At 35.7% G+C, this 13,379-nt stretch overlaps 4 protein-coding genes across 4 annotated transcripts; 2 read left to right on the top strand and 2 right to left on the bottom strand.

Moving 5' to 3' along the window:
• Positions 1-2,616: 2,616 nt before the first annotated feature.
• LOC105263872 (doublesex-Mab related 11E) lies at positions 2,617-4,372 on the top strand. The gene is made up of 2 exons (XM_011300356.1): positions 2,617-3,328; positions 4,064-4,372. The coding sequence occupies exons 1-2, from the start codon at positions 2,914-2,916 to the stop codon at positions 4,330-4,332; spliced, it is 684 nt and encodes a 227-aa protein (XP_011298658.1). The 5' UTR covers positions 2,617-2,913; the 3' UTR covers positions 4,333-4,372.
• Positions 4,373-4,538: 166 nt separating this feature from the next.
• Positions 4,539-8,940, bottom strand: LOC105263873 (leucine-rich repeat-containing protein 49). The gene is made up of 7 exons (XM_011300357.1): positions 8,864-8,940; positions 8,528-8,685; positions 7,613-8,393; positions 6,381-7,443; positions 5,801-6,174; positions 5,290-5,529; positions 4,539-5,110 (listed from the first exon to the last, which is right to left on the bottom strand). Exons 1-7 carry the CDS (start codon positions 8,891-8,893, stop codon positions 4,907-4,909), a joined length of 2,850 nt encoding a protein of 949 aa, XP_011298659.1. The 5' UTR covers positions 8,894-8,940; the 3' UTR covers positions 4,539-4,906.
• Positions 8,941-9,209: 269 nt separating this feature from the next.
• LOC105263874 (ribosomal RNA-processing protein 8) lies at positions 9,210-11,169 on the bottom strand. The gene is made up of 4 exons (XM_011300359.1): positions 10,991-11,169; positions 9,890-10,668; positions 9,555-9,791; positions 9,210-9,471 (listed from the first exon to the last, which is right to left on the bottom strand). The coding sequence occupies exons 1-4, from the start codon at positions 11,063-11,065 to the stop codon at positions 9,258-9,260; spliced, it is 1,305 nt and encodes a 434-aa protein (XP_011298661.1). The 5' UTR covers positions 11,066-11,169; the 3' UTR covers positions 9,210-9,257.
• A 158-nt stretch (positions 11,170-11,327) lies between these two features.
• mRpL54 (mitochondrial ribosomal protein L54) lies at positions 11,328-12,143 on the top strand. The gene is made up of 2 exons (XM_011300360.1): positions 11,328-11,482; positions 11,726-12,143. Exons 1-2 carry the CDS (start codon positions 11,389-11,391, stop codon positions 12,049-12,051), a joined length of 420 nt encoding a protein of 139 aa, XP_011298662.1. The 5' UTR covers positions 11,328-11,388; the 3' UTR covers positions 12,052-12,143.
• Positions 12,144-13,379: the final 1,236 nt, after the last annotated feature.

Below are 13,379 nucleotides of genomic sequence, written 5' to 3'. Positions count from 1 at the left end.
GTTTCACAGCCGCAGGGCAGTTTGAGCATTCCACTGAATTTTATCGCAGTAAAAAAATCATCAGGTACTTAATAATTCGTACAATTATTTAAAATCAGTACGAGAAGTAATAACTCACCCTTTTTTGCAGCCGCACCGCAGTGGCGAATGTCTGGTGAATAATTTTCAGTTCTACGTATTAAAAATTTGATTTTAGTGACTCACATCGAGCCATACGTCCACGAGAATTCTTCCAAAAATGTCAGTGTGATCTTGAAAGTTTTTGAAATTATTTGAAATTTATTTTTGATGAATTTTGGAAGATAATTCGTTGACGTATGGCTTCATCAACTCACTCTCGGTCACCCTTTCTTTTCCATTGCCTTGCTGCTGCTTTGCACAAGCACGTGATGTTCCTAATTATCAAAGGAGGAAAAATTAACGATTAATGATAAAGTACTGACATATTTTGCGGTGAAAATTTATCAGGTTATCAGAAGTATTTTATTATTTTCGTCTAGTTCAACTACTCTACTTGGGGATTTGTCATTTTCACTCACTTTTCTTGAAAAAAACCAGAATACACCAGTAAAATTCCTACGAATCCAATAACAAATTTACCGATGTACCATCCAATGTGCGAATTGCAATGATGCATCTCAATTAGTGAAATTTATTGCTATTTGAATCCATTACAAAGGTTACGTAATTCGAAATTTGACGTTTCCATGCTCAAATTAAACAGATCATACTGAAAATTGCGAGAAATAAACTTGGCGGGCTGAATAATTAGAACCAATAAAACAACAAATGAATAATGACGAGAAAAATGGATGACAAAAAGACGAAATAAATTCACAACGTAATAAATTTTCTTGTGTAAAGTACGTCGCGGGATATTATTCATTAATATTGTTTGAATGAAGTCGAGAAAATTCTTGAATGACTTTAACATTTCAAATGTTTTAAACAAATTCATCAATTAAATAGTGCATTAATTAAGATTAATTAAATTTAATTTTTGTATTAGAAAATTGATAAAATTGTTGAACAATTCCTCAAAAATTTCTGGTTTATGCTCCCTGGAGATGTTGAGCTTTCTTTTCGATTGTTGATTAAAAAAACAATAAAATAGTTACGCAAAAGCGATCCACATACATTTTGGTAGTCCAACAGCTGTGACCACATGGTCCAGCTCCTCTGTGATCCGACTTTTAAGAGCTCGTTAATACGATCGTCTTACATGTTGCCAACACACAGTTAATATTAGTTTAAAGATTGTTTTTGTAACGTATACCACTCCGGACATCCTCCTCCCTCGATAACCCTTGGAGCTTTCATTGTTATTCTTCTTCTTTAATGTACCGCCTCTCATACTGCACTCTCCATTTTTTACCCCTATTTTTTTCGCTCTTCCGAGTCTGAGTTCGTTTTTATTTTCACAACTTTTTCCCCTTTTTACTTGATGGGTACATTTGTACACGTCACTCTGACTCCTTCCGCACTCGTGGGTGGTTATAATATTTTATTTCGTTATTTCGTTTGCAATTATACGCAATTCAAATTCGAAATCTGATGCATTCCCTCAAATTTACTTGAGAAAGGTAATCGTTTTGCTTAGTCAATCATTCTCCTGGAAATCTCATTGCTTTATCATTTTTTTACTCAAGATTTTGTTTAATCTTCTGGAATTATTACGTATCAGCAATGATTCCGTAAAGAAAAATGCAGAGGAATATTGACGAAAATATTTACGAGAATATTTACGAGGGAAATGTGTTGATAATCGAAGGTAGTGAGTGAAAAAAAAATGGGAAATTTTTTGGAATTCATTAGTACCCGTCATTTTTGGGTTCTTCCCTCGTGGAAGAGTTAAAAGTACCGGGGCGGTCAGGGTTTAATAATATCAATGAAAAATATGCGAGGAATTCCTTCCTAATGAGCTCGGAATGGAGAAGTGTCAGTTTTAGAGAACGTGAGATTTTTTCTTCACGTTATTTTTCAATTTCTTCAGTTCTGTTGACATCTTCGTCAGCTCGTGTAGGTGTCACAGCAAATATGCTGACAGGCCATTCACCATCCTCTGAATCTTGGTGAAGCGTCACCAAAGTGATGTTACATCGGTTCTTACCTAAAAGCCCGTAGCTAGGGCTATTATTAAATTTTTGCTTCAAATTATAACCGCAGAATATCAATAACCCAAGATAACTCATTACATTTTACTCATTTTCATTTCTACCTATTAATTTATACTTTATTTATCCTATTTTTATCATTTCTATTTATCCGGTCTCTTGATTATTATTCATTCACGTGGTCTTTAAAATTAAAAATATGACCGACAAGAACTGAATTAATTATTGAATTTTCCCAGAGGATTAAATTCTGAATGTTGCAATTAATCCTTTTTGAAATAAATAATTAAACGATGAAATACGAAAATATTTTTCACACATATAAACAACAATAATTCTCTTGTAAGCAATTTTAATTATGAAGTATTCTTCAGATCCATTTAAATCATCACATTCTAGGATCTGAATTTATTTCCATGAATTGATGAATAATTAATAATTATTCGAGGGATATCAATTGATGTCCAATCAATTGTTTTCACTCATGTAAAGGGGTTTGTACTCTAAAATCCTTAATGAGATGATCAGCCTCGATTGGTTGAGCCTTGAAAACTGGCGTGGCTAATTGAATAACCCAAGCCAATGGTAACGTTTTAATCCTAAAAATACTCACATCTCCCAAGGAGGTGGGGATTGACTATTCCCTAAGGAAACAATGTCTCGAATGATTCTCATCAGTTCAGATTAACTTCAAACTCGTAACTTTTCCAACTTCCAACATTGCAACTACCTCCACCCACGCGTACAATCAACACCCATGCAAGACAATTTTTTAAATAGTTTGTTTTAAAAAATTTCAATGGACCGCGAAAATTATTCCATGTCACGCGGTACGGAGCAGCGATTACGAAGTCCTAAATGCGCGAGATGCAGAAATCATGGGATTATTTCGGGTTTGAAGGGGCATAAGAGATCGTGTGCATGGAAGGATTGTCGTTGTGCATGCTGTCTTCTTGTTGTGGAGAGACAGAGGGTGATGGCAGCTCAGGTCGCCCTGAGGCGACAGCAACAGGCGCAAGCCGTAGGAAGTGATCCTCTGGGGCACGAGGAGAATTATCAGCGGTCAGCGGTTTCGAGTGCCCGGGATAATTCTGCTGCCTATCAGAAGAGATTGAGGAACTTTCAGAGACATCATCAGCTACAGGTGACGCAAACCAGGATTAGTGTCACTCAGAAGTTTCAGAGTCTTGGGACACCCCATCTGACTACCCCTCGTGAGTTTTCTCATTTTAATTCTTCATAATTTAATATTATGAAAATTAATTATTATTTTTATTATTTATTTATGAATTTCACGTGGAAATCCTGCGTTATCAAAAAATGAACGAACGTTTTTCCGAAATATCTCGGGATTGAAGCAAAATATTGATATTTTTGTAATTACATTTTTTGTAGCGCTTACCTTTTTCTAAAAACAATGTTCAATCAAAAATATCGCTATCCTTCTTCGATTGCGAGATATTCGCTGTAAAACTGGATATGAAAAAATGTAATTATCTCCGTTTCCCACTTCTCAACAAAATTTATTTTAAAAAAAACGAAAAGAGTCAATTCCCACTTCAAAATCATTAATTACGATTTAAAAATGAACAACATAAAATGAAAATGAGAGTTTTTACTGTTTTGTAGGTTTTTTGGGGAATTAAATTGGGGGATGTGAAGACAACTAGATTATTAATTATTCTTAACCCTCAGGATATTCAATCAAATTGAATTGTGGATAATCATTGACTGTGGAATGTAAACAACAACGGTTGTAGATACTAAAATGTTGTTAGTGTGAAGATCCACAAATGCGACTCAAATATAGACTTTACGAGGGTTTCATTTACAGTTGTACCCACCTTTCGTATTCCCTCACTCGAAATAATGTAAATATATAAGTTACACCTCCTTTCGTGCTGTCAAAATAAACCCGTCTCACTGTTGGAACATATTTTTCTTTTTAGTCATTCCAAATGGACATCTCCTCGGTCTATCATGTGTCGAGGGTGAGGAAAAAACCAGTCCAAGTGCTACTGTTGATCTTCATAATTTCTACCCATCATATCCAGCATTACCCTGGATCAATTACTTTCCAGAGACGAATGCGTCATTAAATAGTTCAGCTTTTAGCTCCCCTGATAATTTCAGTGATCCGTCAAACGCTCATTCCGACCATAACATCAAAAAACCGAGGATTTCTTTCAGCGTCGAGTCAATAATTGGCACTAAATAAATTTAAACCGCGAAAAATTGGGGTTTGATATTAAAAAATACAGATAAACTGAATATTAAAGTTTTATAAATAAATATTTCACGAATAAAAATGTAAATAAATTTTTATAATAACTAAAATACTGGTATATTCCAGTAGTAATTTTTTTATTATAGATATAGAAATTGGGAAAAGAAATGACTAAATTAATGAATTCCTTCGTTTAATGTTAAACTTTCTCTTTTCTTTAGTTTATAAAAAATTCTTTTACAGTGTGAATACTTCCATTACCGCTAATACAGCGTGCCAGTCATGCATTGTATTTAATATTAAACTCTCTTCTCCGTTCTTCAAAGTTAAACTTTACTTTTTTATCAAATGAACTATCAGTAACAGTGATAAACATATTCAGTGTAAAAACAGTAACTTGGAGTTTTCATCGTTCCTTTGTACCTAAGTTAATCAATAATTCATGATTATTTTGTGATTAAGTGAATCAGTTGAGAATATTTTCTCTGTATTACTGATAATGTATTCCAATTGTTTTTGGCAGAAAGTGTTTTCTTCATTCACTTAATCACAAAATTCATTGGATCTATTTATCACCTTCGAGTATTTTACTACAACGTTTCATGTACAAATTCATCTGGGAATAATCATTCAATGTCGTTCGAATTAATTCGTTGAGGACGTTTGGCCATTCGCGTTCGAGTATTTGTAATTTTTGGATAGCATCGATTGTCTGGTCTATTAAATTCGATAGATGGACTTTGCCTTTGTGACGAGCAATAAGATCCTCCTGCAATTAAAATTGCCATTATTTTCAATTAACTCTCGACATACTGATTGCAATAAGTGACTGATTAACAATTGAGTTCTTCAAAATATTTTTTTTTTCAACCAATTGAGTAAATTCCTGCAGAAGTGCTGCACAGAGATAATAATAATGGAATAATTAATGTTTATGTCTATTTTTACCTGTGTTACATTGCCACGACGCCATTGCAATGCCTCTTTAGCTACGACATTTCTCAATGCAGGATCACTGCTGAATAAAAACTGTTTGGCAGTGATTTGTTCCCCATTTTGTCTCTGGGCTTTTTCCAAGTGTAATCTCTGCAGTAAAGGCTGCAACAGCGACTCTGGCAGTGACCACATCACAATGTCAGTCAGTCCAGAATACTCTTCATTTGCTGATTCAATATCACCCTCTGTTATCTAAAGAAAAGAATCATTCCCTCATCTCACAGCATAAAAAAGAAAAAACTTCAAAAAACAAAAATTTTGACGAAATCTGCATTTGACATTATTATAGGTCATTATTCAGTTGAATTATTATTGTTGAAATTTCGTTTTTTGAAGCATTTTTTAAAAATAATTTCTGGAAAATCATAAAAATTCGGTTTTTTAGACTCTAGTTTCAGTTACGATTTTTTAGTTCTTATTGTTTTATTATTTTTAATTTATTTATTTAATAATCATGATTTACCTCTTTTCCATTAATAATTTTAAGTCCCCAATGCGCCAACCTGAAAATAGCATAAACCCTCCAATCCTTAGAAATAATGGGATTCCCCTCAGCCTCGATCTGAATGCCAGTCAATCCTTGGACCTCAGCGAGAGCATTCAACTGCCCCAAATGACTGATATTAGTCTCTTTGAATATAAAATGTTCAGCATTCGGAAACCGAATCTTCAATTTGTTTAATACTGTAGCAATTCCATTGAACTGCACGTAATTGAATTTAACTACATTGACATCATTGGCTTTTGTCGCGTCCCAGGGTCGGTCGATGAATCGTAAGGCCCCCTGCCCATACACATTTAAACAACGTCCAACAATTTCCACCAAATAATCACCACCTATAAATAATTAAAAATTCCAATTTCAAAAAAAATTAAATGATCTGTTCATGAAAAAATTAAACCAATCAAATAATGCACGAGATTAGATTAGATTCCAGAACTATGAAATTATTTAATTATTTATAACTATTTGTGACCGAATTTTGCAGAACATAATGTGCATAATGTGAAGTTCGATGAATTATTCAGGAATTTGTCAGTACCCTGTTCTTTCTCCTTAGGAGTGTTAATTACTGGTGGTGGTGTAGCGACTGCCACGGCCCTGTGTTTAGCCCTAGCAGTGGCAGCCCTATTATTCTTATAATGCACCATCTTCTTGATCCCAGCACTCTTGACCCGGCCCCTGTCATCCTCCGAGTCTTCAAGATCATCAGCTTTGGTGGTGGAGCTACTGCTGCTCTCCATCGCAGACTTATTGCTGTCCAAACTGCTGGTCTTTGCATGGCTCAAGCTAAACAAGTCCCCAGCTTCCCTCCCATCCTCCAAAAGACTGTAAAATCCCTTGGAATCTTTATGGCAAAATCCCCCAGTGGAATTGGCCTTGACCTGCGCTCGAAAGATCTTCATATTGCCCTTTCCTCCGTCATCCCTCTTGACACTAAAATGACCGTTGCAGTAATTGTAGACATGGGACTTGTCTCCATCGACAGAGACAGCTCTCGAACACTTTAGTAAATGACTTCTGAGTCCAGTTTTGAGGCTCTCATGACTTTCAGAGCTTTCGAGCTCAGAATCAGTGGTCATGTCCATGCTGTCCATCATGAGGCTCTTCGGGTTCCTCAGGCCATCACTGATTTTGCTGTTAGTGAGATTATTGATTATGGGAACTAGAATTGGGGGGAGTTTGAAATCGAGAGCATTGACTTTGTTAATGTTGTCTAATCTGAAGAGTCCGTCGGAGGAACTGCTGCGTTTTTTGAATTGAATCTTCTTGGCTTCGACCTTTTCGTTGATGGAAGTCAGGGAACCGAAGCCTTGACTTTTAGCTTCTTCGAGGCTTTTCAGTTTGACTGTGTCAAATTTACTCGAATTCTGGAGGTTCAGTCCTCGGATTTTCTCGTTCTTTATCCCATTGATTTTGGTGGAATTGCTGGTGAAGCATTTTGTCTGTGAGCGGAGGAGCTCCCAGTTGGTTTTTGCATTGGTAATCACTTCTTCACGACGTACGTTCACGCAGACTTGAGTGCTCAGGTCAAGAAAGGCTGAATTTGATTGCTCTTTTGTGGTGCGCCAGGCCATCGCAGCTCTTCGGACTTGTTCGTTGACCTGTCCTCATCAAAAAATTGTATGAACATTCTTCATTAAAAAACTTTCCCTCCCCCTTCTCTTTCCCCCACAGCAGAAGAAATTAGAACTAGAATTTCATAGAGTGCATACGAAAAATTAATTAATTTTTCATCCAATGTTTTATTATTATTATTAACAAACGTCTCACCTGCATTGTTGACAATACTTGAAGATTAGGCAAGTAAGACACCAGAAAAGAAACGCAATCCGCACTCAACGTCACAGGATTTCCATCGATCGTAACTTCCCGGATCTGTAAAGACTTCGCCAAAGACCCCATATCCTCAATCTTCTGAATGTCATTATTGCTGAGATAAAGTTTTTGAAGCTGTGGAGTTTCACCGAAGCCCAGAAGTTTCTTTATCTTATTCCTCTTCAAGTTGAGTTCCTTCAAAGAAGACAGTCCATGAAAATCGTTGAAGCCAATGATCTTCACATTGTTTCCAGCCAGATTGAGGACTTTCAATGACGAGAGGTCCTCCAGCCCAGACACCTGGACAATCTGATTCCCATGGAGATCCAGAACTTCCAGTTTCGTGAGGGGTTTCAACCCCTCGATCTTCTTGATGCGATTTTTACCGATCAGCAGAACGCGAAGATTCTCCAAAGGGGTGAGATCGCAGATTTTCTCGATCTGATTGTCGTAGAGATCCAGGAAGACCAGTTTTGTTAGATGAATGAAGTTGTCACCCTCGATTCGCGAAAGAAGATTGTGCTGGAGGGACATGAGACGTAGCTTTGGCTCGCCGTAGATGTCTGGGAAGGTCGTGAGACCTCGACGATCGAGACAGATTCTGTCTGGATTTTTCTCACGCTCCTGGGGGGTTCTGGAGGCCACCACTGATCTACCCTCTCCAGCCTGTTGCAGTGCGACGACGTCACACCCTCCGGTCTCGGCATCTTCGAAGGCGAACGTTGAACCTGCAGAACTTCAACCGAAAAAATGTTAAATCGAAACATCCAATCGCGGTCTTAAAAAAAGAAAGAAAAAGAAATACCTCTATATTAATAATAATCATGTGATAATTCAATTGAAATGAAATGTAAAATGAAACAAACTCACTTCAAAGAGCTGTAAGTACGTTTCGTCAATTTTAATGGAGCAGGTGCACCAGGCAGTATCGGTAAAGCTGGGGCAATGGTAAAAAATTGATTGTCCTCCTCAGTATCAGCATGAACAGTTGCCGATTTACCCCTCACGTTAAATGTCAATTTTTTTGCCTTGATTCCAATAAAAATACGAAAAAATACTTTTATTATTGAAATGAGACGTCTCACCTCGGGACTAATTACTCGAAGTGATTCTTATCGGTGTCTGTTGCTAGGGATACGACAACAGGATCTTGTAATTCAGTTTTTTTCCTGGTTTAGTATTTTGGGGCGAGTAATTACTATTTACCTGGGACTTGGTACAATTGTTTATTGGCATTACATAACCACCGGTGTAGTACCCCTCGTCGACGAGCCTCGGGTCTATCGTCACGATTCTGTCATTGACTTTTGGTTAAATAGCCAGTGGGTTGGGTATATACATATTTTTTTTATACATATGGATATCGGGATTATCCATATCGTCACGAGTTTATTACTGTTTGTTTGTCATTGCGCTGTTCTGATCTATTGGGGAACTGTTTGAATTATTCCCGCCTCTGATCTTATTCTTAATTATCTACGGAAATTTGAGGTGATAACAATAGCTGAAATAATTAATTTTTTTATTTTAATCCAATTAAAATTCTCTTTTGGTAATTACGATTTTTTATTGCATATTTTTAAGATTTTATTTATTTTAATCATCTCTTCTTGTACAAACAAGGCTTCAACGTTAATTGTGGTAATTTCTGATTCTTCACGATGACGTCCGATATTTTTTTGAAGTCCATGAAGTAGAATAAATTGTGGGACAAGTCCTTCCACTTATTTTTGAATCCAAAGCTCGCTAATAAAGTTATAAACTCGTCGATGTTGTCGAATCGACTCTCGACCTCGGCAATCTTCAAAATTCCACTGTAAAACGAAAAGATCGATTTATGTACAATGAAATTGAAAGGGAACTGAAAGGGCTAACTATTATTATTGATTGATTTTACTCTTTCTTCAGCACTCGATTCGCCTCGCGGAGATAATCATTGAGATTAGTTCCCATTAGGGACAAACAAAATACTACAACGTTGACTCCACTGATAAGAAGAGGAGTGTGTGCCATATCACAAGCTGTTACTTTATCATTTATTGCTACAAAATCGATCGAGTGGACTTTCTGAATGACAGAAGCTGCGAGTCGGGCCTCTCCGCATCCAAAATCAGCAATAATCCAGTCCTTGGGCCTGGAAATATAAAAACTCATAAATCTGCTGAGATCCATAAATTTATTGGTGGTATTATAGAAAATCAGTATCTCTCTCTCATGAAGGAGTTATCTTACATTTTTTTAACTGCAGTAATGATGACATCGAGGGGATTCACTGGCCACTGATTCACCTGTTGCTTGTATCCGTCATGATAGGCCTTGAAAGCCTCTGGATCATCCTTAAACAACTGTTTGGAGATTGTCGAGTCATTCTTGTAGAGCTCTTCATTCAGAAATCGAAATCTCGAGGCTCTTAACTGGGAAACCATTCTCTCTCTCAAACTCTGGGATTTATCGACCACTTCTTTATTTTTTAAATCCAGCATGTGTCCTAATTTAATGATATTGATGCTTGTTTTCTCTTTGAGATTTAATTTAACAATCTTACGTTTTAGTTGTTGCTTATTTTGTGGCTTCAATTTTTTACTTAAATTCTGGTTTGAAACATTCGTTTGCTGGTCATTCTGTCTGTTTTTGTTCCGTTTTTGATTTCGGTTTTTTGGAGATTTTGAGGATTTTTGGCAATTTTCATCCTGAGAAAACTTGGATTTTTGAGATTTGGGGCTGTCACTGAGTTTTAGACTCAATGATTTCTGTCGGAGAGACTTGATGAATTGTTTATTAGGCGTGGCTTGTTTTTTGGATTCTAGAGGATTTTTTCTATGGGATTTTGTCGTGGAATGAATGTTTTGGTCAGTTTTTGATATCAATTTTTCTTTGATGGTCTTCAGATTTTTTTTGAGCGAGCGAATCGGGTCCTTCGTCGGCTCAGATGTGTTTGGTCCTTTTTTCTTCGGAGATTTTTCAGTTTTACATTTTTTCCGGTCACGATTCTTTTTTTTTTGGGAATTTCCCTGGAAGATTAGTAAAAGATGAAAAAAAATTGTGAGTAACGCAGTGGAAGAAGAAAAATTAATTCATTTTCTTAAATTAAACATTCATTCTATAAATAATTTTTCTCCTTCCCCTTCTTCTATTTATCACTAGAACCTAGATGTTAATAAAGAAATTATCTCAATAATCAATTCGTTTTTATCTTCATTGATAAAAAAAATGCACACAGATTTATTATTTATTATATAACTGATCATAAACAGAGATTGTTGCATGGTATCATGAAATTTGTTTATACGATTGTTAAGAAAGCAATTGTTAACCCCAAAAAAATAATCCCACCTTTGTAAACAATTGTTTACTGAGATTATCACCCACTTCACTTCTCTCCCAACTGCTATTAGCAAGGGAAATCATTTAACAATTACAGGAAACTATAAAAATCAATTAATAGTTTATTTATTTATAAATTTGATGTTTTGGACTCTCGGAATTGGCCCGGGTTAGTGTGACCCCAAGAATTTTAGTATCAACTCCACGACAGGGAGGGCGTGATAATTTATTCCAGGGGAGGAATTAAAGAGACACCCCCATTGCGTGTGGCGCCCTCCCTCTCTTGGGGTGCAGTACTACGATGCAGCTGGGGTCACTCGAACCCCCGGAACTGAGCCTCTACTTTAGTCAATCCTCTTTGATCTATTCCATAGAAAAAATCATTCAACGAAATTTGTAGTGACAAGATGAGTTTCTTGCTGATTATTTCGATTTTTAGGCAGACAAAACTTGTTACACCTCTTCAACATTTAGTAGCAAAGTGTGGGTATGCAGCACCAGGTGAATAAACAATGATATATGCAATTAATTGCTCGTGTGACGAGAACGAAGAAAAACCTCCTTGAGGTTATGTTATACCCATTGTTTATTCATTTGAAAATCGAAGTTCAATTGCGGTTCAATAAATACAACAAATACAGTTGATTCGTGATTTAGAATAAAAATGCAAATAAAAATAACCTTTCTGTGATTATTCCTGCGAGCTAGTTCTCCAGAAATTGATTATTAATTATTGACTGACAGGAGGAGCTCTGGGAAAACCGAAAAAAGGGAAGAAAGGTACTGCGGGTCCTGGGAAAATCGTTCTCCCAGTGGAAACAGATCCCCACAAACTCGTAAATTACGTCTGTGGCTCGAATATCTACAAAGAAGGTGAAGACATTAAACTCAAACCTGAAAGTGAATACCCGGAGTGGCTTTTCACTGAAATTTGGACTGAGAGACCACCGAAACTCGAGGAACTAGACCCCAACACTAAAGCCTATTGGAGAAGATTGAGAAGAATGGGGCTCAGGAGGAACAACCTTTTAGCATCTCACAAATCAGCTAAAACATCTTACAAAATATAAATATATCATTATACACGTAATGTTCTTGAGGAAAATATATAAAAATAATTGTTATGATGTTTGAAAATTGAATTATATTTTATTGAATAGTCGGACTCGAGTTATAGATTTTCGGTTTTAAAATCTGCGTTTCCGCTTGTAATGCGAATATCAAGGGTCAATGAGGAAGGGATATGTTTTATCATGGCTGTTATATAAAATAGAGAAGAATCTGCTCACTCGTGGATAACGTGGGTACTCAATATTTACCCGATAAAATCGACAAATTCTGGGGAATCTAACTACAATAAAGTCAATATACACATATGCTATAATAATTATAGTATATTTATAATAAATTTACCTCATGAATTGCGTTCATAGAAACGACAACACATAATTTGCAATAGGTACATTTTTTTTCTTATTTTCAATAATATTTCTTTTTATATTACATTAAATACAGCCGTTCACATTTGGTTTCATTTTGGTAATTAATTTTTTGGTTTCTGGTCGAGGATTTAACTTTACTTACATGCTAATTATAATTATTCCCGACACCTCCACGGAAATTGAATTTTATGAAAAATCAGTGTTACGTTATAAGTTTTTTACAATTGAAATTTAATCGAGCGTAGCGTTGGATGAAAAAATTGGTCATCATTGGGCGCATTCTTCAATAATATTTTTTTTATTCCCCCATTGATTACTATTCACAAATCCATACTATCATTGATATTGAAATTGATTGAATTATTTGGTGAAGTGAAACGAAAGATAACTCGAGGAAAATTAAAAAATCATTTTGTTATTATATATTTTCTCCCGTCGCTTCATCCATCAATTAATTAATCATTATCCATCCCATCATTCATTTTTTTTTCTTCGATAATTCATCAGGTAGAGGCTTCTAGTCTTAATCTACAAGACGTCTATGCGCTGACAATTTTTAATCCACTCTTTTTTTCTTTAATGATTCGATTCCAACTAAGACTCCTAGAATAGCCTAAGCTGATTTCTAGACACAATTTATCTCTTTCTAAATTGAAAATCGTTTGTGGATCTAGTCACTCAGGGATATTTTAAAAACTTCTGACAATAGTCATTAGTTGACTAATGACTATTGTAAAAAAAATTAATTGAAAATTCAGTACTCAATAAAATCGGAGATAAAACACGAAAATTACGCAGTAATTCATAGCTAATCAATTATAAATCATACTTTGTACGTGAAAATTGTGATTGAATTGAAGCGATTGAAAACAGCGATTGAATGCATAAAATTGTTCACGTAATTTATTGAGAAGGTTCAAGTGGAAAAATCTGTGGAAATTAATTAATTCGAGATA

This window comes from Fopius arisanus, unplaced genomic scaffold (assembly GCF_000806365.1).
Source record: "Fopius arisanus strain USDA-PBARC FA_bdor unplaced genomic scaffold, ASM80636v1 scaffold00017, whole genome shotgun sequence".
Taxonomy (NCBI): domain Eukaryota; kingdom Metazoa; phylum Arthropoda; class Insecta; order Hymenoptera; family Braconidae; genus Fopius; species Fopius arisanus.
The sequence above is the reverse complement of the archived record's forward strand: the minus strand, read 5'-3'. Positions and strand labels throughout refer to the sequence as shown.